The following is a 25,966-nucleotide window of genomic DNA, read 5'->3' as shown; positions in this document are numbered from 1 at the left end:
AGAGGCACCCATTCTTTTACAAATGTTTGTAGAAGCAATCTGCTTGGCTAGGTGCTTAAATGTATACACCTGAGGCCACGGAAGTGATTGGAACATTTGAAATCAATGATTTGGAGTGGCGTTGTCCCAATACATTTGGCAATATAGTGTGTATATATACAGTTGTGGTCAGAATTATTGGTACCCCTTTTACCAATGGTTGTAAAAATAAATCGGTGTTGTTTATCCTTTTGGTTTTTAATTAAATAGCAAAAATCTAAAAGATAATTTAAGTAAACAAATTAAAAGTGGAAGGAAAAACATTATGAAATAAGTGTTTTTCTCCAAAACACGTTGACAACAACCTATCTCTGAAGTATATTCCTGTTAATATTTAAATTTTTAACAGGGTGTCTAGGAAAATTAAATTGGCTATGATGACTTGTTTCACAGGAGTATAAATATTAGGAAACACAAAAGCCGCATTTATTTATTCATTCATCACAATGAGTAAAACCAATGAATATAGTTCTGATTGTGCAGCAAAATAATTGTTGAACTTCACAAAATAGAAAATGGCTGTAATAAAATAGCTAAAGCATGGAAAATTCCCATGGTGGCATCAGGGCAATAATGAATAACTTCCGATGTACTAAATATGTTAAGAATCTACCTGGAAGAGGATGTGTGTCTATATTGTCCTAATTCACATTAAGGAGGAGAGTTTGAGAGGCCAAAAACTCTCCAATGATCACAGATGGAGAATTGCGAAGATTAGTTATGTCTTGGGGTCAGAAAGCCTAAAACGAATTGATCAAAAAGCACCTACATCACCACAAGTTGTTTGGGAGGGTTTCAAGAAAAATCCTTCTCGCCCATCCAAAAACAAATTCCAGCATATTCAGTTGTCAGACACGACTGAAACTTCAAAAGGGACCTATGTTCTATGGTCAGATGAAACTTGAAAAAGTAGCTTTTTTGGCAGCAAACCCAGCAGATGGGATTGGTGCAAACAGGGATAAAAAAGTACCCCATGCCCACAGTTAAATATACCATTGGATCTTTAATACTGTGGCCCCCTTTTTTTTTTTTTTGATGGAGGCCCTGGACATCCTGTTCAGATACATGGTATCATGGATTATAGCAAATACCAGCAGATAAAAAAAATCTAAACTTTACAGCCTCTCCTAGAAATCGTATAATGTGTCATTGTACAATGTGTCAATCTTTCATCAAAACAATAATCTAAAACAAACATACAAAATCAGCACAAAAATGTGTCACTAAGCACAAAATGATGCTTCTGCCATGGTCACCCTAGCCCCCTGACCTGAACCAATATAGGGAGTTTTGTTTCTTTAAGCAGTAACTTTTTAGTATACAGTTGACCCTGCCATTCTGCTGGATGTAAAGTATACAGGGATAAGGGGAAAGCAGTAAAAGGCACCACATATGGGAATAGAGCTAGGCTGTATTTTTTAAAAATGTATAAATGTACTGCTCTTTTAAATGTTTAAGTGTATTTCTCTCTCTGTAACATGTTGATACAATTGGGAAACTCTTGTTCATCTCAAATTGTTAGGCATCATTTTTCTTACCTTTTAACTTCCAACTAGCCTTTTAATTTCTTGATTTTGACATTGATGATCTTGCACACAGTGGAGCTAAATTTGTCATCACATTGCTTATTGTGTTAAGTAATTGTAGGCATCAGTTGTGCAAGACTATTTCATTCTGACACAATGCACACAGTCGGACTAGTTAATTCAACACTGAGACACAGTTGGATTACCAGCAAAAGAAACAGGTGTTATCTGGACACAATTACATGTTAAATCTAATATTACTTTTTAGATTAAACACAGCAGTATGTGTCTGGACGACCCCTTACTTTGATCCACCCATGCGCGTACTGACATCAACTAGAAAATAACTTCATTGTGTGGAATACGTTATTGTTATTGATCTTTTGTTACATCGCTTTGACACATCCCATGTATCACATAACATTTAAATATGTTATTCATTATGTTTTCTGGTCATGTTACTTTTGAAGCTGATGCGACTGTAACATGATTTACATGTCTTTTATTTTTCTGTATAAGTGTAAAGATATTCTCTTTTTTATGCCAGGTTAATTTCTTAAGAATCAGAAACAGATGCTCCTATCCAGAAGCTCTCTTTGTCACAGTAATCCTAACAAGTCCAATACAGAAATAGATTTTTTTTTTCATATACATTTACTTTTATGCTCCACACCTTTTTTATAAGGAGTCTTGCTAGAAAGTTCATACATTGTGTTTTGTCATTAGTCATTCAGTGGATAGCCATGGATATAAGGTGAGATGAAGCAATGTAAGGAGAAAGAAGCTTTGGTTTGTTACATCACCTTCCAAATAAGGAACAGCCATACCAAATACGGCATTGGGTCTGTTTCTCATTTTATGACTCTCCTACTCTCTTTTTTCTCCTCTTTGTGCTTTTCCCTTCTTCTCTCTGCAGAGGAAAGTAGGAGGCGTGGAAACATTGTGTGGCTTTTCTCCAGGATTCTCTGAGTTGTGTGTCCTGTCCCAGGCTGGAGTGAGTGGCACTGCTCCTCTGGAGAGCACACAGTTAGCTCAACGGACGAGGGTCTCACAGCAAAGCTCCAGCACACAAGCTGATCAGCATCATCTCTGCCTGACCCATCCAGAACAGTTCACAGAAGGAAGATACCAGGAAGATAATGACCTAAGAGTTATCTTTTTGCAGATATTTGAAATTCCATAGAAAGACTGCGGAATACAGCGCTCTGAATTCTGTATTCCAGAGGTAAGTGACTTAATTGTGCAAATACATCTTTGTAAAACGAGTATTTAAGTGCATGAGTAAGACTGTGCAAGATGCTAGGGTTTTTAGGGTGTTTTGATGCATGCATAATAAAAACGTGCTAAAGTCCATTTGACTAAAATCTGCAATACACCCTTTTTCTACCCTATAAAGCTTGGTTTGTTTGCATGGTTATTCAAATGCACACAATGTGTAGGCAGCTTTACTTCTTAATTATATAGTTTTAGTGTTAAGAATGTACTGGTTACAGCCAACTCCAAAGCTTTGGGAAAAAGAGGGATTTTTCCTTGCACCACAGGAAGAGGCAGAGCAAAGTGCTCTGATAATACATGAGGAGGGGCTCTGTGCTAAGGGTGTGTTAGGAGTGAGAACTTCAGCTAGAAAGCTTTTGAGACAACTGTTAGAATATGTAATCAGGAGTGTATGGTATAGTTGCACATGAGCTAATTGATTAAATCCATATTTTGTTAAAAAGGTGTTTTGCAGATATATCACTATAACAGTCTGGTTGAGTTGTTATGCTGCTTTTTTTATTTTTTATAAAGATGATATCTAACATACCCGGATGAGGATAATGCTGATTGTGAGCTTGTTTAAACCGAAGCAAAAAGCAGAACAAGCCAGGAAGCTCTGATGCATTTTTTTTTACCACTGACATTATTCAGATCACACCTTCTGCACAGCACTGTAAAGACAGGGTGATGTGAAACATTTTTTCCACTGTCCCTGCCAAATGGACAAAGAATGCTGGGAGAGTTAGGGCTCAGGCATTAAACTTAAGTGAAGCAGAACCAGATGTGGACTCTTGAAAACACCAAAAAAATTAGATTAATTACAGTTCTTTTCCATTGCCATATATAGGAATGCAGACATAATTGTCACTTACTAATGAACCATTTAGGGGTAGAAAAAGTATAAAATTTTACCTTTCACAGTATTGCCCCAGTGACAAGCTAAGGGTACATTTTTTTTTCCAGAAGTGTGAGCCTTGGATTTCAATGTTGGGCCAGCTTTAAGAGAGACTGACAGGGAGAGGCTGCTATCCCCACTTAAACCACTAGAGGACAATGTTTAGACACCTTGTAATATTCATTTGGTGCTTTGGTTAAAGGGGGCAGGAATTGAATTTAGTTCAAACACATGTTTTTCATCTCATTACTGATCCTTGGACATTGAAACCCTGAAAACATTAAATGAACGAGGCAGCAAAATCATGCTAGAGATTTCCATGATTTGAAAGTTCTCTGAATTTTTTTCCAGTGTGCATTGGATTTTATTATTGTTTTTGCATTTGACTTTGTATAATTATATGCATTATTTGTTTATTTATTTCTTTATACAGTGACAAAAAGTATATTTTTCATACTGCTGTACTTGTGGTTATTACTTCTCAGACATACCTCGAGTTAGCACAAGCAGTTCATAATGTTATATAGTGTACATTTTCATATAACACCATTGTGTACTGAAGTCTAAAAAAAATATTTTTAATTACTCTGCATCCAGATGAACTAATTGCCAACTGAAATAACACACAAAATAATCTTATCGACCTCTTATTTTAGGTTCTAGCCATTATAGACATGATTAATCCGTTTTGTTGTTCTGTCAGTATTGATTTGGTAGAAATAGGTTGCATAATACACATGGTTTAAAACTTTCCATACATGCCAAGATGACGAAACTTGGGTGTATTTATTAGTTGCCATATCAACATTATTTAGAAAAAAAAATTGCCCCAAAATGTTAAAATCTTTGGAAGATATCACTCAACATTTATTTAGCAATAGTTCTTTAATGCTGATCTAACAGCAGAAGACACAAGCCAGGTTTAAATCCCAGTTGTGCAGGTGGTGCATGTTCTAACACTGCGTTACAATGAGCTCCTATTAGAACTATGCTATTATTTTAAATAATTTTATGAATTTTTTTGAGAAACCATGAGTCAATGTTCAGGCATTATTCATTATAATTATGTTATAACTATGCTATATAGCTGTATTTAGAGATGCGTTTGTTGTCAAACTAAATTTTTTGTATGTTTTATGACTAAAAAATGCTATTGCTTTATTTAAAAAAGTTAATAATTCTATTTTATTGACAAAATATTTTATTTAATGGATATTTTTGGATTATATCAGGTAACATTACCCTTTCATGGTACAATGTTACTACCTATGTGGCATGTTGTCACTTTTCACTTTCATTCTTTCGGGGTAAATCAAGAAAAAGTATACACTGCATTATTAAAACCAAACCACATTATTTGTACTAGATGTGTGAAATTAATTTTGGAAAAATAAATACTCTGAACCCCAGTGAATTTATGCAAAATTCACTGAGAAAATATAAAAGATATAAACTGAGAAAATATAAAAAATATAAACTGAGAAAATATAAAAGCGGAAGGTTGTGCCCCGCTCTCTCCTATATAGATAGATAGACATAACTGCAATTCATTCCTAGTGTTGTAAAATGACAGATGGATTTAATGATTTCAAAGAAATTAAATAAAACTATGATTTAAAGGCTATTTAGATGTTAAATTAAATAAAACTGGAATTTTTGAACAAATTAAGCCGTACCTCAATGAGAACAAGACTTTTGTCACTTAGTTAAAAGAAACAAACAAACAAAAACAAAAAAATGCTATAACTTTGAGAGCCTGTTAACATGCAAAATTGTTAAAAATCATTTGCATGGATGGAAACATGGCAACCAACCACCGAAACAAATTCATTTGTACCATGACTCAAGGATTCCAAGTTCAGCAACTCTGAGACTGATGTGATGGAAAGCATTTCCCTAGTCCTCCAGTCAAAAAGTTTTTACAACAGGACCTTTCAGTGCGATTCTGAGCTCAGCAAGGAGGGGACGTTCTGTGTCATTGCATTTTTGTTTGTGTCCAGTACTCTGATGCTTTTCATCTGAATGTGGACATCTTAGTGCTTTGTGGTTTTTACTGGCAAGTGAGGAGAGTTGATGTGGGAAGAAATCCTTTTAAAATCCTGAAATCTGACAGCTGTGTGGATTTGGCTCATGGGGTGGAAACAGGTCACATAAATTTCACTGTGCTGCCAAAACTTTTCCTCTCCTCCTAAAAATAAGCGTAAACAGTCCTGAGGTATTTCAAAGAATGTTTATGTCATATTTTATGAGAAAAGACGAGAACACAAACAACCCAATAAGTGACTATATATAGAATATTGATCCTTTGGTACCTATAATTTAATAGCAAAACATTATCAAACTGCCAAAAGTTATAACTGTGGATAAACTACAGTCATATGTGTTTGTGCATTTGCAAGTGAGTACAAGTTCTGATATAAAGTGATGATTTATGAGAGTAACAAAACTCCAGAGGTGTAAAAAGTATGGTGTAAATTCTTCCCAAAAACTTAAAAACAGTTTTGTTGTCTTTTCCAGCTGTCTATTCCGACGCTTTTGTGGAAAATGGGGAAGAACCGGTTGTTACTGTATGCCCTCTTGGGCATAATGGCTTTTGGTCTATTCCCAAAACTTGAAGCTCAGGATGGTAAGTTTAGTCCAGCATTTGTTTTTTGTCTCTTCACCTTTCTTTGAGCAGTAAACTTTATGTTATAGGTGAAGACATGGTATTTTTACTGTGCTGCAGACAATACACAAGTAAAAAAAGAAAGATTTTTTTTGTTTTTTGTTTCCTTTGATTGGAAATGAGAGCTTAAAATTGGGTATGTTTTTCTTTGCCAATTTTTTGTTAAATATTTAGATATATTACATGCATTTTGTAACGGCAAGTAATAATATTGGAGCATTACAGTGTGATTTTTAGAAGACCCCCATCAATGCTGGTCACTTGAGTTAAAACTTGGAAATCTTATGTTAATGACAGTGAGGAGAAACATTTACAGTTTCAGTAAAGGGAGTTAAGCGTGTATTTAAATAACCGTGAAACCGTTCAGAGCGGTGTGCTTTACTAAACAATTCAACAGATAACTGAATATTAAGTTTAGGCCTACACCACTAATCCTGAAGGGTCTCAAGAGCTACTGTCAGCACCGGGAATAGCCACAGCCAGTTAACATTACTATGGGTAATTCATTGATTTTTCCCCCCCCAGAAATAACCCACTTAACCATCCCCATACACTGATAACATGACTATTGTCACAGTCACATTTTTCTGCATGCTGTGACTCAGAGTGTGAGATAATGGATTTTAGGTGTAGCAGAATTTCAAAACCACCAACATCCATCCAACTTTCTTTCTGTCTCTCATCATCCATTCACTAATTTGTCCACCATTTCTGTACTTAATACTTGAAAAGTAAAAAAAGTATATTCACTATAAATTTGATGCCTAAATTCTATAAAGTAATACAAGGTGTCACTGATTTGTGTCTTTGAGACTTTAGAGATCATCAGCAGCTGATGATGGCTAACCACCCAGCACAGCTTATGTCTTGAGAGCTTAATGTCTGATTCTTATGTGTGTGCTGACTGTCTTCACTGTGTAACCATATAAATAAACAAATGTTCCTACACAATTGATACAGTGATGAACCCATATGCTTTCATCTTTGAAATATTCGCTAAACAAAAGAGCATTGTTCACCTATTTCAAAAATTAAATACCCAATAAATAAATAAATAAATAAATAAATAAATAAATAAATAAATAAATAAATAAATAAATAATAGTATTGTCCCTTTGAGTCAATGTGCTCTTTCATTTGAGCCATTATTATTCTTCTTCACTTTTGGCAGAACTGTATGGTTCTTTTAAATTATTATTTACAGCCTTTCTCTTATCAAGCAGTAAATCAAGGCTCATGTCTGTGACATAACTAAAGATTACTGACTATTTAAAAATGGGACAGTTCTATTCAGTTCAATTCTATAGTGTATAACATCCTGTATATCCTAGCAAAACCTTTTTTTTCCAACAGGAATTATGTTATAACGAGACAAAATTGCGCTCATTGCGTGATTTCATGGAGTCTTTAATTATCAAATATGTGAAAAATTAAGTCCAATTAATTAACTAAGTCCAAAGATGAAACAGAAGGGTCATGACTGGTGCTGTTATCACTGAATACTGTAACATGAGTCTGCATGGTCTGACTGGACACCAGAAGATGGAAAGATTCAATTGCCAAAGCAGCCTTTAGAGGTGCTCAAACACACACAGAAACATGCAATGTACAAACAGTTACTTTAAATACACTGTAAATTAAAACCCCACAACATAATTCTACCCAATTTTAGAGTATAAAATTGAGAAAGTTACAGAGCATCTTCCTTGGTTCAGCAGACATGCAGCATAATGTGTTTGTGTTGTGTTTTTATGATGGATTGTAATTATCCATGGTTATGGTTTGTGCTTGCACCCTTCCCCCGTCTCCCTCTTTCTGTTTTTTTTAACACACACATTTTGCATTATATTTTGTCTGTCTCTCTGTCCTCTCTCTACTTCTTCTTCAAAGCCCCTGGGTCAGTCGACCTTATACTCTTAATTGACGGATCGGAGAACGTTGGAGCTGCCAACTTCCCCCTCGTCAATGATTTGGCTGTCCAAGTGGTTGAGGGGCTTACCGTGGGCAGGGACGCAATCCGTGTAGCCCTCATGCTTTATGGTGCCGATCCTGAGATTCAATTCTATCTCAATAGCTATGACGACAAAGAAAGCGTCCTCAGTGCCATCCGGGGGCTTACGTTCCCTGGCGGGACTGAGGCAAATCTGGGGGGCGCCTTGGCGGAGGTGGCAGAGAGTCTGTTGGGCCAAGATGCAGGAGGCAGGGCAGAGGAAGGGGTGCCCCAGGTACTGGTGGTAATCAGTGCTGGGGAGTCCACTGATGATGTCAGTCAGAGCGACAGGGCCCTAAAGCAGGCCGGTGTGTACACCTTTGGTATTGCTGCGGGTGATTCGGCTACTGCCCAACTGGAAGCTATTACTGCAGACAAAAGCTTTGTTCTGTCCGCTCCTGATGTCAGAACAGTGACAAGCATGGGTGACCAGATACTCCCATACATTAATGGGGTCGCCCAGCGCACCATTGTGATTCAAACAGATGTCACAGAAGGTATGTAATTACCATATGAGAGGGATTCCATAGAGAAACTGAAGAAAAGGAAATATTAACAGTACAATATAATGGGTGTGGACATTTTTTAGGTGAAAGTGTAAAGATTTTAGTTCTTTTATTTTCTTGCTGTATTATTAGTTGCAACACTTATGCACCATATTTTGCATGCTGTAAACAACATAAGCATGCTTTGTTTGCAAAAGAACTGTACAAAACCATTTTTTAGTTATTTTCATGGTTTGTGTTTTCTCTACACTGTAAAAGAATTTGGTTGTTTTTTGTTGGTTTAACTTAAAAAAAGTAAGTAACCTGGTTGCCTTAAAATTTTGAGTTTATTTAAACTCAAAATTTGAATTGATACAATGAAGGAAATTTGTTTAATAAATAGAAACTCAAATATATTTTTGTATCTGAACCACATAAAAAATGTGATAAATCATGAAAATAGCACTATTTGGCATGTTTCTCTGCGTCATCAGAAATAAAACACACACAATTACCCAATATGCTTACAAAATCTTTTAATAATATTTTAATAAAGGTTGTCGAATCTCAAAAAATGTTCATTGTATTAACTCAAAATTTTAATTTCAATGGACTCAAAAATTTAAGGCAACCAGGTAACTTTTTTTCTAATTAATTTTTTTACAGTGTAATATACCTGCAACCATTAACACTTCTTGTATGTTTATATTTAGGATATTATTAAATTTAGGTTGTAACTTTGGTATCCATTTCCATGCTTTGAAATGAATTTTCACTTTATGCTAATTGTTTACATAATGTTTACTACTTACATGATTTATATATTTTGGCTTTATGGCAAGTAAAAAATGGTGATAGTTAATACACTGTATCTGTAAAACATACATTTTAAATAAATAATCATGGCTAACTGCTTCATAGGTTACCTGATTTTTTGTTCAAACTGGCAGGACTAAGCAGAATTCTTCTCTTTTTTCTTTTAGTTTTGGCTGTTGGGAAGAGAGATATAATTTTCCTCATTGACAGTACCATGGGAACCACCATAATCAATGCAATGCGAGAATTAATCAAAAAGTTTATTGACACCATGCCAATTGGACCTGATCAGGTGCAGGTTGGAGTGGCCATGTTTTCCAACACCCCAAAATCAGAGATCAGCCTCAACTCATTCAATTCAAAAGAATCCCTAGTCTCTGCTCTTGCAAGAATAAAACCCAGACCTTCAAGTGAAGTCAACATTGGTGCTGCCCTGGATTTTGTGAGAACCAACATGCTCAGAGCTGAGACTGGGAGCCGCATTCAAGAACAAGTTCCACAGCTTGTGTTCCTCCTGACCAGTAAAAAATCTAAAGACAGTGTTCAACAGCCGGCTGAAGCTCTTCGTCGATTGGGTGTTCTGACTTTGGCTGCAGGTTCCAAAACTGCTGATGAGACTGAACTCAGACAAATAGCTTTTGATGATAGTGTGGTTTTCATGAAGAAGGACTTCAGGGGGTTTCTTCGCAGCCCCAGTGAAATTTTCTCCCCTCTCTCTACATTGTCAGGTGTTGTTGTGACAGAGGGTCCAACAGAAACGGGTAATATTCTACAAACACACTCATTTTGTTGATGAAAACATGCAGATTGTGTTGCTCATAATTGATTAATTTAAAGATAAATGTAGACAAATGAAATAATGTACAAAACCATATATTTTTATACGCTTTTGCCCATTGATGCTGTCTTATACAAATTTGAGATTCTTGAACTTCACTTAAAAGTTATTTAGGTATCTAAAATTGTGGTTCTATAAAATCTTCTAGGTCTTGTGGATGTTACTACGGTGCTCACCCAAAGAGTTGTCCGAGATATTGTCTTCTTGGTGGATGGATCTAGCTATGTTAGAAATAACTGGCAATCTGTGCTGAATTTCATCGCTAACGTGGTGGAAAGACTAGACGTTCGACCTGAGCGAGTACGCATCGGACTAATGCAGTTTGCTGAGGGGCAAAAAGATGAGTTTTATCTGAACACTCACAACACCAAACAGGATGTGCTCTCTGCTATTGGTCAGCTGAGTTTGATGGGAGGACGTGCATTAAACACTGGTGCAGCCCTACAGTATGCCCTAGCCAACCACTTCCAGCCCTCAGCTGGGTCTCGTAGGAAACAGGGGATCCAGCAGGTACTAGTGCTAATAACAGGAGGACCATCTCAAGATGAAGTCAAGAGGATTGCTGACCGTGTAGCTATAGAGGGTGTTTTAACTTTTGCTGTTGGAGCTGGCCAAGTGGAAGAGCGTTTCCTCAAAACTGTTGCTTTTGTTGAAAATTTGGCATACTACCGAAGCAATTTTGCTGACTTGTCAAGTATTGTTGACGAAATTATGACACCACTGGTCACTGTTGTTGGGGAGACTGATACAACAATAACAGGTGAGCTAAAGCATGCTGACATGACTTCATAAATGATTGTATTATTAAAGGGCCATTTACCTAATGGCGGTTATCCCAAATGTGGGATACTTTTTTTTAAAAGTGGGAACTTTTTTTTTTTTTTTTAATTAAGTATTACATTATTTACAAACCAGTTATTTAGGAGTTGTCAGTGGTACATAAGATAATTTAGAAAGTATAAGTAAATAATTAATAAACTATTTAAATATACATTTATAGACATCATTTAGATTCGATCTCCTTCAAATCTCTGTTGTAAAAGCTTTACAAGGCATAAATAGTCCTCACTTTAGATGAGCTCACAAAAATAGTTAATTGACAACTACTACCTGAATTGATTGTGAATTAAGGTAGGCATACATGTTAATAAAGCACTTATTAATACACTATCACACACACTTTAAACAATATGTAATTATGTACATTTAAATAGTTTATTAAAGGGTAACTTCAGCGATTTAGTATATGGCTTTGTATCAGTAGAAATCCAGTAGTATATTCGAATGATCGTGCCCCCCAAAGCACCAAAAAATGCACCAACAAAGCACCAAATTCAAAAATAATTTCACATTTCTACTACATTAATGACCCAGTTTAAATACAAAGCTTAATGCTAAATCACTGAAGTAACCCTTTAATTGCTTACTTATACTTTTTAAATGATCTTATGAACCACTGACAACTCTTAAATAACTGGTTTGTAAATAATGCAATTCATATTTTAGAAATTATGAATTGATTATTAATAAAATATGAAAATACAATTATTAAACATATTATAGATATGCTTATAAATCAAGAATAAAGCATTTATTTAGCTGTATTTATAAACTGCTTATTAATGTCTATTAAGGTTTTACAGCCTAATTTATTAATTGACCATTTACTAATGCTTAACTAATGATTTAGTGTGCAGCTATTATAAAGTGTTACCAAATAAGGGTATTTATAAAAAAATGTCTGAGAACACTGTTGTTTCAACATATACAAATTACTTTTTGCACCTCTCTGTTCTATTTAACACTGAACGTTATTTTGCTCTTGTATTCAGAAATATAGAATGTAACTTCTATGTTGTAGACATTTAAGAATTTTGTATTTCATTAATATTTAATCTTTCACAGAGATTGCAACACCAGGTCCCTCTGGCGGAGAAAGGGATGTTGCATTCTTGATCGATGGCTCTGATGATGTCAGAGCCGACTTTCCCTATATCCGTGACTTCATTTCCAAAGTCATTGAGCCTCTGGATATAGGCATTAACAAAGTACGAGTTTCTGTGGTCCAGCATAGTGAGAGAGCTACTCCTAGCTTCTACCTGAACTCTTACCAAACCAAAGATGATGTGCTGAGAGCTGTAAATGGACTCACTCTGGCAGGTGGCAGAAGTTTGAATACTGGTGCTGCTTTGACTTTCATGAAAAACACCATCTTGTCACCAGAATTTGGCAGTCGAGCTGGCGAAAATGTTCCCCAATTTTTGATCGTTTTGACGGGAGGAAGATCAAGAGATAGTGTCAGAGAACCTGCGGTTGCCCTAAAGACTGAGGGAGTTGTACCTTTTGGTGTTGGAGTGAAAAATGCAGACCCTAAACAGATTGAGGCCATCTCTCACAATCCATCATTTGCTTTCAATGTGAAGGAATTCAGCCAGCTCAACACGGTTCAGGAAAGGCTCAAGAACTATGTGAACCTTCCAAATCAAGAACTGAAGGTCTTTCTCGAGAAAGGTAAGAACATTTTAGCTTTTTATTTTGCTGTGGCTTTCTAATGTTGGTGCGTTATTTTATTTTGTTATTTATTTTGGGTGCTGTGCTATTCTTTGATTCTGATATCTTAGAGTATGCCAAAGTTGTTGCAAAAGATGTGTTCCTTTTGGATGGCTCTGATGGAGCTAAAAGTGGATTTGGTGCAGTGTGTGATTTTGTTCAAAGAGTTGTTGAGAAACTTAATATAGAGAAAAGCAAATAGAGAGTATCTGTGGTTCAGTACAGTGACAATCCAATGGTTGTCTTCTATCTCAAAACTTACTCAACAAAGGTTCTAAATGCCATAAAGGTCTTGAAACACAAAGGTGGACAAATAACTAAGACTGGTGCAGGCCTCCAGTTTGTGAGGCACCAGGTTTTCACTTCTTCATCTGGGAGTAGACAACTTTATGGAATACCTCAAATATTAATATTATTGAGTAGCAGACCATCTAGTGATGAAATAATAAGACCTGCCATAGCCCTGAACGATCTTGAAATAGTGATAGTGAGCATTGATGTGAAAAATGCAGATCTAAATTAGCTGAAAACTGTATCAATCCAGTCTCAATTCACACTTTATATTGAACGATTTGATGATCTTCTTTCAGTAGAGCCACAGATTGTTTCAACTTTAAAGAATATCCCAAAAAATTCCTAAAACAGAAGTTCTAGATTCAGCTGGTAAGAGCTTTCACTATAAACAATAAATAAACGATTATTTTGTTATTATTAAGGTTAGGTATTGAGTCTGATACAAGCCTTAAATATATATGATGTTTTGGGATGCATGGAATTAAACATTCTTTTTTTACTTAAATCTTTCTTCTTAAGTTTTTTCTCATATCTTCCATGTCTTTAGTTGACATCTTTTGCACACAAAGATGTTCATTCCATGGGAGTATTTTGAACTATACTTGAAGACCTTATTCTTATTCAACACTGTTCACATCCTGACCCACAAAATAATTTTTGAGGGGTTGTCGCTGATGTCACTGATATTCTTTGATTTACTTGCATTTACTTGAATTTTTGCTCTTGTACACTTTTAAAGCTTTTGCTATTCAATTTAAACATTGAATGATTCAGATGTATTCCAATATCCTTTTCTTTTTCTTTTCTTGGTAACTTGCCTGATACAGGAATTAACAAACGGGATATAGTTTTTCTCCTTGATGGCTCAGATGACTCCAGAAATGGATTTCTTGCCATCCGTGAGTTTATTCGGAGAATGACAGAGGATCTTGATATTGACCAGGACATTGTTCGAGTTGCTGTAATACAGTACAGTGAAGATGCTTTGATTCATTTCCTACTTAATACTTACAATAGTAAGAAAGCTGTAATGTATGCCATTAATGGCCTCACAGCAAAAGGTGGAAGAAACCTAAACATTGGGGCCGCGTTACAGTATGTCAGGGACCATGTTTTCACTACTTCCTCTGGAAGTAGACATCAGCTAGGAGTCCCTCAGCTGTTGATTTTTATGACTGGTGGAGGGTCCAGTGACAATGTGGCAGGCCCCGCTGAAGATCTAAAAAATTTTGGAGTCCTGTCCATTGCCATTGGAATAAAGAATGCTATAGAGGCAGAGCTCCAAAGCATAGCATTTTCACCTAGATTTCTTTTTAATCTTCCAGTCTTTGGTGAACTTTTACATATACAGCCTGATATCCTCTCCTTTATCAAATCCAAAATGGAAATAGAACCCCCTACTATCATTGGTAAGAATCACTACACTTTGGCATTTTCCTAAAATTCAAGCTTTTTCTTATGACTTTAGGCATAAGAAAAAATGCCTAAATGTGTGGACATGAAAATCTATTTTCTTCACTAAACTGCTCGCTTAACCATGAGGCCATTTATTGACTGATTCAGCTTAACATATGTTAAAGACTGGCAATTAATGGCCTTTGCCACTAAATATTTACTATTTTCCTGTTCTGTTCACCTTTTCCTCTGTCCGTCAGAGAACTTTAATGATTTTCCACTGGTTCTTTCAACCATGGAAGAGTCTTACTTGCGGAGATTCCTCTTCAGTTTAAGCTCTTGTTTGAGCCAATGATTTCTTAATCATTGTTGGCGTTTCATCAATAGCAACTCTTTGTTCATCCTTTTTTCTATTCTAGTTGCTTGATTGCTCTTACTTATGTGGGTGTGAAAATACACTAGTGATATTCTCTCATAAGAGTTTTTGTGTTAGATATTGTCAGCATATTCTTAAAGAGAGAACAGCAATATAGCAAAGTGTATTTGGAATGTAAATTTGATTAAAATCATTGTTCACATTTGAATTTTATTGTTAATACCACGGGAAAAAATTACTGTGTGATGATGTTTTGTCTTACACTTTTTTATAAACGTTAAGGCCATTTTACTAAAGCCATTTAATTTTAATCCCAGTTGAATTGGATACAGCTCAAAGAGACATTGTCTTTGTCCTGGATGGGTCTGATGACACCAGGGATGCGTTTAAACAAATGTGTCAGTTTGTTCAAAGAGTGGTGGACAAACTCAATATCGGGCTCAATGGAGACAGAGTGTCTTTAGTCCAATACAGCAGAGAGCCACGTGTTCATTTTTACCTGAACACACATGCCACAAAGCAAGAAGTTCTCGATTCAATTGAGACTCTGCAACACCAAGGAGGAAGTCCCCTCAACACAGGAAGAGCCCTTGATTATTCAAAAAAGAACATGTTCATTGCCTCTTCTGGGAGCAGACTCCTGGATGGGGTTCCTCAGATTCTTGTGCTTGTGACTGGAGGAAGGTCTCAGGATGATGTTAGAGCTCCAGCTGCTGCTCTGAAACAGGACCAAATTGTACCATTCAGTATTGGCAATCAAAATGCAGATGTTATTCAACTCCAGACAATATCGTATACTCCTGTTCATACCCTTACTGTTCCTCAGTTTGATGACCTTCAAACCATTGAGCAGAAACTTTTATCATATGTAAAAAGAGTTCCTCGTCAACCCAGGAGGATTCCACCAGCTACATCAGGTAAGGATTTTTTGTTGTTGTTGTTGTTGTTGTTGTTGTTTTTTGGAATGCGGTTGATTTAAAGGTGTTATGGACTGGTGACATAACTTTATGTATATTTATGCTCTGTTGCAACAGATGCTGGAAAAAAAGATGTTGTTATTTTAATCGATGCCTCTGATGGCACAAAGGGAAGTTTCTTAGGAATACAAAACTTTGTTCAGACCTTGGTTCAGAATCTGAATGTGGCACCAAATAAAGATCGTGTTTCAGTGGTCCAGTACAGTGATGAAGCAGCTTTTGATTTTCTTTTGAATACACATTCATCATCAGACGATGTTATAAATCATGTGAAACGTCTAATTCATAAAGGAGGAAGGCTGCGTCACACTGGGGCAGCCTTACAGTATGTGAAGGACAACCTGTTTACTGATGCTGCAGGGAGTAGACATTTGGAGGGTGTGCCACAGTTTCTAATTCTGCTGAGTTCTGGAAGGTCTAATGATGACATACGTGGTCCAGTCAAAGCTTTGAAAGACATAGGAGTCATTTCATTAAGCATTGGCACCACAAATGCGGATACACTTGAGTTACAAACAATATCCCATCAACCAAACTACTTTTTCATTTCTGAATTTGAGAACATTCTCGATTTTCAAGAGAACATCTTAGCATTAATGAAAGGGGTACCTTACCAACGACCACCAACAATTACTTCTCATGTCTCTGGTAAGATTTCTTTAATATCTTAATGCATATGTGTACACCAGTCACTGACAGCAGGGTTTTATTTATTATAGCACATGATAGTATAAAGAATGCCATCATACTTTCTTAAATAATGTTTAGATCAGTGTAAACACATGATCTAGTGTTGCAGAATGTGCTATTAAAGTCCTCTAGTATAGTAAATCTTTTCATCTCATTTCTTTATTACAGAATCTGTAAAAAGGGATGTTGCATTTCTTATTGATGGGTCTGATGATTCTAAAACTGGTTTTGAGGCAATTCGCAATTTTATCCAGATGATAGTTGAGAGTCTAAATGTGGAGGAAGATCTTGATAGGGTGGCGGTTGTTCAGTACAGTCGGGATCCCAAGGCAAATTTTTATCTCAGTTCATACTCAACCAAAAAAGAGGTACTAAATTCCATACGTTCAATGAGGCACAAAAGTGGAAGGCCACTGAACACTGGAGCTGCTCTACAGTTTATTAAAGAAAATATATTTACACCATCCTCTGGAAGCAGACGTGATGAGGGTGTACCTCAGATTCTGTACTTATTTAGCGGTGGTAGATCTGGTGATGATGTCAGAATCATTTCACAGAATTTAAGAGAAAACAACATAAAGGTCTTTACAATTGGCACAAAAAATGCTGACACACTTGAGTTGCAGACAATGTCTTCAACGCCAGCCTATGCTTTCTCTGTTCCTGACTTCACCTCCATCAACAGCATTTTCCAAAGAGTTGCCTCTGTTTTGATAAGTGGGGGTGAAATTCCAGAACAATTTCCAACTTCTGAGGGTAAGAATTCTAATAACCGATTTCTTTTCTTAAACATGCTGTGATGTTAAATGAAGAAGAGACTGAAAGTTGCAGACGAATTAGCTACTGTATGTACTGTAATTCTGGCTTGTATAAAATACTAGTCTTTCCTTCATGGAAATATTCTTCCCTTTATTTATTTTAGGCCAGGCGTTGGATGCTGGAAGAAATATTGTGTTTCTTATTGATGGATCTGATGATGCTAGTGATAGATTCACAGCTATACGAGAATTTGTGGCCAGTTTGTCAGAAACATTTGATGTTGGTCCAGACAAAGATCGAATTGCTGTTGTGCAGTTCAGTAATACTGCAGCAACAAGCTTTAATCTCAGTACATACTCATCCTCTTCTGAGGTGGCAGATGCTGTACGCAACCTCAAACCAAAAGGGGGAAGGCCACAATATATTGGCCAGGCTCTACAATTTGTTAGAGACAATATTTTTACCCCTAGAGTTGGAAGTCAGCAAATAGACAGGGTTAGCCAAAATCTTGTGCTTGTGGCTGGTGGAAGATCAAGAGATTCTCCTCATGGACCAGCTAAAGCACTACAGAGTATGGGAGTAGCCATTTTTGCCATTGGGTCAAAGCTGACAGATCCCATTGAAATGGAAGCTATTTCTTCTCGGACAGATTATGCCATGCCTGTTTATGATTTTCATGACTTAAGAAAAGTCCGTCAAAGCCTCCTGACAAAACTTATGGGTGTAAGACAAAAAGGAGACACTAAAGTTGATGGTAAGAATTAAAAATAATACATGGTAAAACTTAATAGATTTAAAGAAGTTTATAGATGTTGAGGTGTATTAGAAATGTGGTTTTCAATCCTGGGAACCCACTGTTCTGCACATTTAGGCCCTGTCCCAAATGGCACCCTAAACCCTCATGGTCTTCCACTGAGTCCACACTTTCACAACGTAATGCCATTTGACTGCTGGGAAGAAGTCCGCTGCGTAACTTGTACCTGTAACAGTGTGGGCTCGGCAGAAGTGCGCTTTGAGGGGGGACAAATGGGACACGCTGCAGTCTCGTGGACTTAATGGACACGTTAAGCCATTGTAAGTCCACAAGACCAGAAAGCGCATTTGGGACAGGGCTTTAGTGTCTTCCTTTTTTAGAGAGACATACAAAAAGTGCAAGAGTGATGGGTTCCCAGGACCAGGATTGAACAATACTGTCATTGGCGGATCATTTCGAGTTACTCTGTTGTTTTTGTTGGTTGTTTAAAATTTGAATTAAATGCAGAATATTTTATTTTAAGTTTGACATTTTATGTATGTGTTTCCTGCCATTGTATAGGGTTATTAATGCAACTAAGCACACCAATTCTGATTAGATCAATACTTTAAAGCTGAATACTTCAAATCTCTCTAATCCTGACTATTGCAATTCTAGGCACAGGATTTAAAAGGGATATTGCTTTTCTTGTGGATGGTTCGGACAGTACAAGAAGAAGATTTCCAGAAATACGTGATTTTCTGTACAATATAATCACAAATCTTAATGTGGGAATCAATAATGATAGAATCTCAATAATTCAATACAGCAATGTGGCTGTGGCAAATTTTTATTTAAATTCATTCTTAAGAAAGGAAGATGTATTAAATGCAGTAAAAGTGCTTAGCCATAAAGGTGGAAGGCCTTTAAACACAGGATCTGCCCTTTTATATGTGAAGGAAAATATCTTTATAAGTGCCTCAGGGAGCAGGCACAAAGAAGGCACCCCTCAAATATTAATTCTTCTGACTAGTGGGAAATCAAAGGACAACATTTCTGAAGCAGCCTTTGCTCTTAAAAAAAATGGGGTATTCATATATGGAATAGGAGGAAAATACTCAGACTTGCATACAATTTCTTCAGAAAATAATATGTTCTCATTGGCTGACTTCAGTGAACTACCAAAAATCCAAGTACAGCTACTGGAAGCAATGAAAGCAAATCCAAGTAACAACAAAAATGAACTGATAGGTAAGTGTAATACTGCTTCCTTAATATAATGAGTGAAATGATTTTGTAACACTTTGCAATACAGGATAATAGGTTTTAATTCATGCTTAATGAATGCACACAACACAATCAATATAAGAAATAAGCAATTATTTTATGATTGCCACATCAGCAACTAATTAAGACTCTGCTTGATTCATTTTTTTTTTCATATAAGAATTATTATAAATATATATGTCATCATGGATAAATACCCGATGATCTAACATTGACTGCTGGGCACACACAGTGAGTTTTCAGTCCTATTTCAAGGCAAATTCACTGGAAATGTGTACCACTGTCCATCATTTGACAGATGGTGATAAAGAAAAATGTCACATGGCAATATTGCATTTTTTAATAAAAATTAAAACAAAAAAATAATAATTATCATGAAGGCGAGTCAGTGGATATCAAAAAATGTGCAATTTCGGTGAAGTCTCAAACCCAGTCAATTATTCACTACAGAAAATGAAAGTAAAATCTGGAAAAATCTTGAGTACCTATAGAGTAGTATTGCATCCTTCATATCTCCGAAAAGTCTTTCGTTTTATTATATTTATAAAAGAAATATAGGCTGTACCGAGTTTTTCCGGAAAAAAAACGAGCGCCTAGAGGCGTATTGAGTGGGCGGAGCTAAAGAATGACGATCGCGAACAAAGCGGTGACGTCCTCAAGCGTGGAGAAACCCATGGCTATCTCAGCTAATAGTTCTAATAGAATCAGATCCGGAGGCTGAAATAAATTGAACAGGAGAAACAGCAACAACAGGACGTCCGTCTCTGTGGTATGTACTGTATTTAGTGGCCTGTCACAACATTTGTGTGTCTACTCGTAGTTTATGAGGACATGATTCGGTTTATGGACTATTGTATGCGACTAAACCTTAGCAGTAGCAAGCAAAACGGTTTTGCACGTCAGACTAATGTAACATTATACATAGAACAGCAATGGAGTCCGTTAGCGCATTTGAATGATGAAGCACACGATCGTGTCGTTTACTGATGTTTACTCATGCGACGGTAGCCAACAGCATAGACATTTGAAGCAGTTTTACTCACCGGCTGCTTCCAAAGCAGGACCGAACCTTTATCACTGGGACCGCTCCATCAAAAACACACTTCTTTGGTATGATTTGGTGAAGTCCTGTTACAGCAGTGGCGTGGAAATCCACTTTGAGACGCGACTGAAGCGATGTTGTGAAGCTTCCCGTCATTTCTGCGTTCAAATCAGTTCAAATGCAGCGCTGCCTTCCCGGAATGCTGTGCTGAAGCGTTGAAGTCGCTTGATGTCACTCGTAGGAATAAAGTGGAGCGTGGCACGCGACATAAGTGTTCACGGACGACTGGATCTGCACCGAGCGAGTGTTTATGGGCGTGCATTTCATCTCTCGCTCTAGTCACGCGCACCCTACCGGGAGAAGAGTCCGTACGGCCCATACCAGGACCTTCCGCTCTTATTAACGTTAAGTCGAGCCATACTCAAAAAAAAACTCTCTGAAACTTGTGAGAAACCGGAAGGAGTATTTTTGAAACAGAAATACTCTATCAAACGTCCAACATTAGTTTTTGAAACTTTGTCTATGTTTAGGATGGGAATCCAAGTCTTTAAAAGTGTAAAAAGCTCAGTATGCATGAAGCAGCATTTCACCCCTTTAAGTAAATTTAACAGCAGCATTCAAGTAAGAAATTTGTACTTATGAAAATAAGTACAAATTTCTTACTTAAAATGCTGCTGTTAAATGTTTTGATAAGGAGATGAACATGACAGACTGAGTACAGCTGTGTACAGCTCACTCAGGATGGGTCTATGCTAATTGGGTAAGCACTGTGCCATCACATTTGCTAGAAACCACAAACAATTTGTTCCGAGACATTGCTCATACTTTATGGTGAATAAAAAAATATTTTTTATCCTTATTGGGTGGTTGTGTACAACACACCGCCGAAATTTATGTTTAAACCATGAAAATGTGAATTTGGAATAATAGGTCCCCTTTAATACTAGATGATGATAGAGACACCGCTGACAAACAACTATGTTCGAACAAAATAAGTGAGTTCTGTCCCCTTCAATACTTGATGATTATAGGGAATTAATCCATGATGACACATTTAATTAATAGCAAATAATATAAGATGTACTCTATTAATCAGAAGCTTAATTAGTTGCTTAAGCGGCAATCAATAATAAATAGCTTGTCATACTTAAATTAGTGATACATTAACTCAAGATGATCTGTCCATTAACTAAAAATGAATCAATGCTTAAAAGTATTACCCATGTTTTTTAAATATAAAATTTTTTTTTAAAAGCGAGGTAAAAATCTGGCTATTATGATATATTTCATAAATAGAAATTAAAAACATTTGTATTTCTAATTAAAAAAATATTGAACTACATCATTCTTATTAATAATGTTTATAGTAGCATGCTATTACAATTAAAACAAAAGTGATATTTTGTGCTCTCCTATTTCACTGTTTAATGTTTGTTTCATAGCTGAGGGTGATAGAAAGATGAGAGATGTTGTCTTCCTGCTGGATGGATCAGATGCCACTAGGAATGGCTTCCCAGCAATAAAAGAATTTGTGCAAAAAATGGTGGAGAAATTGGAAGTAGCTGAGAACAGAGATCACGTTTCTGTGGTCCAGTACAGCAGAGACCCAGAAACCCATTTCTATCTAAACACATACATGACAAAGGAAGAAATTCTTGATGGTGTCAGAGGTCTGAGGCACAAAGGAGGTAGACCCCTCTACACGGGGGCAGCGCTCCAGTATGTCAGAGACAATGTCTTTACTGCCTCCACCGGTAGCAGACGGTTGGAGGGTGTGCCCCAGATACTAGTTTTGCTTAGCGGGGGGAGGTCATTTGACAGTGTGGAGGCAGCAGCCTCCTCTCTGAAAGAGCTTGGCATCTTGACCTTTGGAATAGGATCGAGTGGCTCTGATAGCAGAGAATTGCAGAGAATTTCATACGACCCAAATTATGCTCTTTTCGTGTCCGACTTCACTGAGCTTCCAAATGTCCAAGAGCAGCTGCTAGCCTCTGTCCAAGCTGTTTCAATTCCCATCACTCCAACTTCACTGACTGTTACCGGTACGTGCAAGGCAGAACTTTACAATACGCGGTGTTTTGTCTTTCTACTTGATGTCCCTACTTTGTTTATGAACAGCTTAGACACTTAATGGGGCTTAGACCGGTAATGGGGCGATGAACTGATGTGTCACTCTGAATGCCTGTGAATGTAATCCACATTATTTGGTGTTAATGATGCTGTTTTTCCCCCCCTACTAGCTGATTATGTCACACCCAGAAAAGACGTAGTGTTTCTGCTGGACGGTTCAGATGGCACTAGGAATTCTTTCCCAGCTATACGCGATTTTGTCCAAAGATTAGTGGAGCAATTCACCATAGAGGCAAACAGAGACCGTGTTTCTGTGGTGCAGTACAGTAGAGAAGCCGAGGTCCATTTCTATCTGAATAGCTACACGGCAAAGGAAGACGTTCTCGACCGTGTCAGAGGTCTGAGACACAAAGGAGGTAGACCCCTCAACACGGGGGCAGCTCTCCAGTACGTCAAAGACAATGTCTTTACTGCCTCCACAGGCAGCAGACGGCTGGAGGGTGTGCCGCAGATACTTATCCTGCTTAGCGGTGGAAGGTCATTTGACAGTGTTGACGCAGCAGCCTCCTCTCTGAAAGAGCTTGGCGTCTTGACCTTTGGAATTGGATCGAGGGGATCTGATAGCAGAGAACTGCAGAGAATCACATACGACCCCAATTACGCTCTTTCCGTGTCTGACTTCAGTGAGCTTCCAAATGTCCAAGAGCAGCTGCTGGCCTCTGTCCAGGAGGTGGCGATGCCCATCACTTCAACTTCCCCGACTCTCACCGGTATGTGCATAGCAGAACTTTACGACAGCTAGCTCACAGGCTGTGCTTTGTTGATCCCCCTAAGTAGTTTTGAGCAGTGGGACCATTACTTACAGCTTAGGTAGTCGATGAGGTGGTCCGAATAATGTGACATTCTAAAGATGTTTTGAAGTTACTTAGTGTTAATGACGCTGTTTTCTTTTCCCAGCTGATGACTCCATAACCAGAAAGGATGTAGTGTTTTTGCTGGATGGTTCAGATGGCACTAGAAATACTTTCCCAGCGGTGCGTGAATTTGTGCAAAGGGTAGTGGAGCAATTCAACATAGAGCCAAACAGAGACCGTGTTTCTGTGGTGCAGTACAGTAGAGACGCTGAGGTCAATTTCTATCTGAATACCTACGCAACAAAAGGGGAAATCCTGAACACTGTCAGAGGTCTGAGGCATAGAGGAGGGAGACCCCTTAACACGGGGGCAGCTCTCCAGTACGTGAGGAACAGTGTCTTCACCGCCTCTGCGGGGAGTAGAAAGCAAGAGGGTGTCCCTCAGATTCTTATCCTCCTCAGTGGAGGACGGTCAAGCGATAACATAGATGCACCTGCTTCTGCCCTGAAAGAGAGCGGAGTCTTGATTTTTGGCATCGGCACCAGAAATTCAAGCAGAGAGGTGCAGAGAATTGCTGGCGATCCTACATATGCACAGTCCATCAATGAATTCTCTGACCTTCCCAGTGTCCAGCAGCAGTTTATCAGCTCCCTCAACAATGTGCCTGTACAACTCAAACCGGTGACACCTACTGTGGCGGGTAAGACAGATTCACACATGTCTCTAGAAAACAGCACACTGAGCCCTCCTTGCAAAGCCCCGCATAGGCCCTAAACGGTTTATGTTAGCAATGCATGTTAGCAGAGGGGCGTGGGAAATTATCCTAACAAGCCATGGGTTTGAACTCTCTGGGGTGTTAAGCAGTTTTAATTTTCCAACTGTTTGTTCATTCGCTCGTTCATCGGTTCAGGGAACAGTTTTGGCTGAAAAGATCCTTTAAATTATAGACCTCATTTAGTCATGTCATATTCGTAAAAATTAGGCAGTTTTACTTTGAGGAAAATGAGATGCTATTTTAGCAGACGGTATAAAAAATGTGACCGTTAGATTATCTGTAAAATAGCTGAAAGGACAGGAGCGTTGTTTGCCTTTTGTAGTTGCTGACTAGAGCATGCATACGCCCAAAGAAAATATCAGATACCCAGGGCTCACGTGACTTTGTGTTCCATTCCATTACCCATAGCTGAGCGAAGGATGGCTAGAAGGGATGTAGTGTTCCTGCTGGATGGTTCTGATGGCACAAGAAGCTCTTTCCCTGCAATGCGTTCCTTTGTTGAGAGGATGGTGGAGAGACTGAATGTGTCTGAGAATAGAGACCGTGTGTCTGTGATCCAGTACAGCAGAGATCCAGAGGCCCATTTCTATCTGAACACATACTCAATAAAGGAGGACGTGCTTGACACGCTCAGGGGTCTGAGGCACAAAGGAGGGAGACCCCTCAACACAGGGGCAGCTCTGCAGTACGTGAGGGACAATGTCTTCACTGCCTCCTCTGGAAGCAGACTTGCAGAAGGTGTGCCTCAGTTACTGATTCTTCTGAGTGGTGGAAAGTCGTTTGATAATGTTGACACACCAGCCTCATCCCTGAAGGAGCTGGGAGTGCTTGTCTTTGCCATAGGCTCGAGGAGCTCAGACAGCAGGGAACTCCAGAAGATTTCCCATGAGCCGAGTTATGCACTCTCAGTGGGTGACTTCGCTGACCTTCCCAGTGTCCAACAGCAGCTTTTTACCAACATTAACACGGTCTTTGTAGAGGGCCCGTCTATTACTACCATGACGATAGGTAAGAAAAAGCTAACCCGCCTTCCTGCAATTCCTCCCATTCTATTATGGTCGTAGTGGCATGTGCCTTATTGTTACTCTAGCTCTAATGAGTTGCAGAATAAAATGTATTTCTTCCTGAAGAGTAAAACTTAATGGGAGGTGACACGTTAAAGAAAACACAAAAAGCGCGATTGAGCACCAAGTGCGTAATGCATTGTGTATTTTTTCTCTCCTTACAATGCCCCCCAATTGACCAATGAATGTCTGTTTCTTAGCTGAGGGCCGTAGACAGAGGAGAGATGTTGTCTTCCTGCTGGATGGATCGGATGCCACTAGGAATGGCTTCCCAGCAATGAAAGAATTTGTGCAAAAAATGGTGGAGAAATTGGAAGTAGCTGAGAACAGAGATCGCGTTTCTGTGGTCCAGTACAGCAGAGACCCAGAAGCCCATTTCTATCTAAACACGTACGCGACAAAGGAAGAAATTCTTGATGGGGTCAGAGGTCTGCGGCACAAAGGAGGCAGACCCCTCTACACGGGGGCAGCGCTCCAGTACGTCAGAGACAATGTCTTTACTGCCTCCTCTGGCAGCAGACGGTTGGAAGGTGTGCCGCAGATACTGGTTTTGCTTTGTGGGGGGAGATCATTTGACAGTGTGGAGGCA

General features: G+C 38.0%; 2 protein-coding genes across 2 annotated transcripts; both read left to right on the top strand.

Annotated features, from left to right (window-relative positions):
• Positions 1–2,527: 2,527 nt before the first annotated feature.
• On the top strand, positions 2,528–16,970 carry LOC137075864 (collagen alpha-3(VI) chain-like). The gene is made up of 9 exons (XM_067444816.1): positions 2,528–2,790; positions 6,235–6,343; positions 8,273–8,869; positions 9,841–10,434; positions 10,660–11,271; positions 12,417–13,022; positions 13,585–13,593; positions 16,161–16,708; positions 16,962–16,970. The coding sequence occupies exons 2-9, from the start codon at positions 6,262–6,264 to the stop codon at positions 16,968–16,970; spliced, it is 3,057 nt and encodes a 1,018-aa protein (XP_067300917.1). The 5' UTR covers positions 2,528–2,790; positions 6,235–6,261.
• A 77-nt stretch (positions 16,971–17,047) lies between these two features.
• LOC137075863 (collagen alpha-3(VI) chain-like) lies at positions 17,048–25,760 on the top strand. The gene is made up of 6 exons (XM_067444815.1): positions 17,048–17,103; positions 19,157–19,536; positions 22,057–22,656; positions 22,855–23,454; positions 23,642–24,238; positions 24,722–25,760. Exons 1-6 carry the CDS (start codon positions 17,048–17,050, stop codon positions 25,375–25,377), a joined length of 2,889 nt encoding a protein of 962 aa, XP_067300916.1. The 3' UTR covers positions 25,378–25,760.
• Positions 25,761–25,966: the final 206 nt, after the last annotated feature.

This window comes from Pseudorasbora parva, chromosome 5, assembly GCF_024679245.1.
Source record: "Pseudorasbora parva isolate DD20220531a chromosome 5, ASM2467924v1, whole genome shotgun sequence".
Lineage (NCBI taxonomy): Eukaryota > Metazoa > Chordata > Actinopteri > Cypriniformes > Gobionidae > Pseudorasbora > Pseudorasbora parva.
The sequence above is the reverse complement of the archived record's forward strand: the minus strand, read 5'-3'. Positions and strand labels throughout refer to the sequence as shown.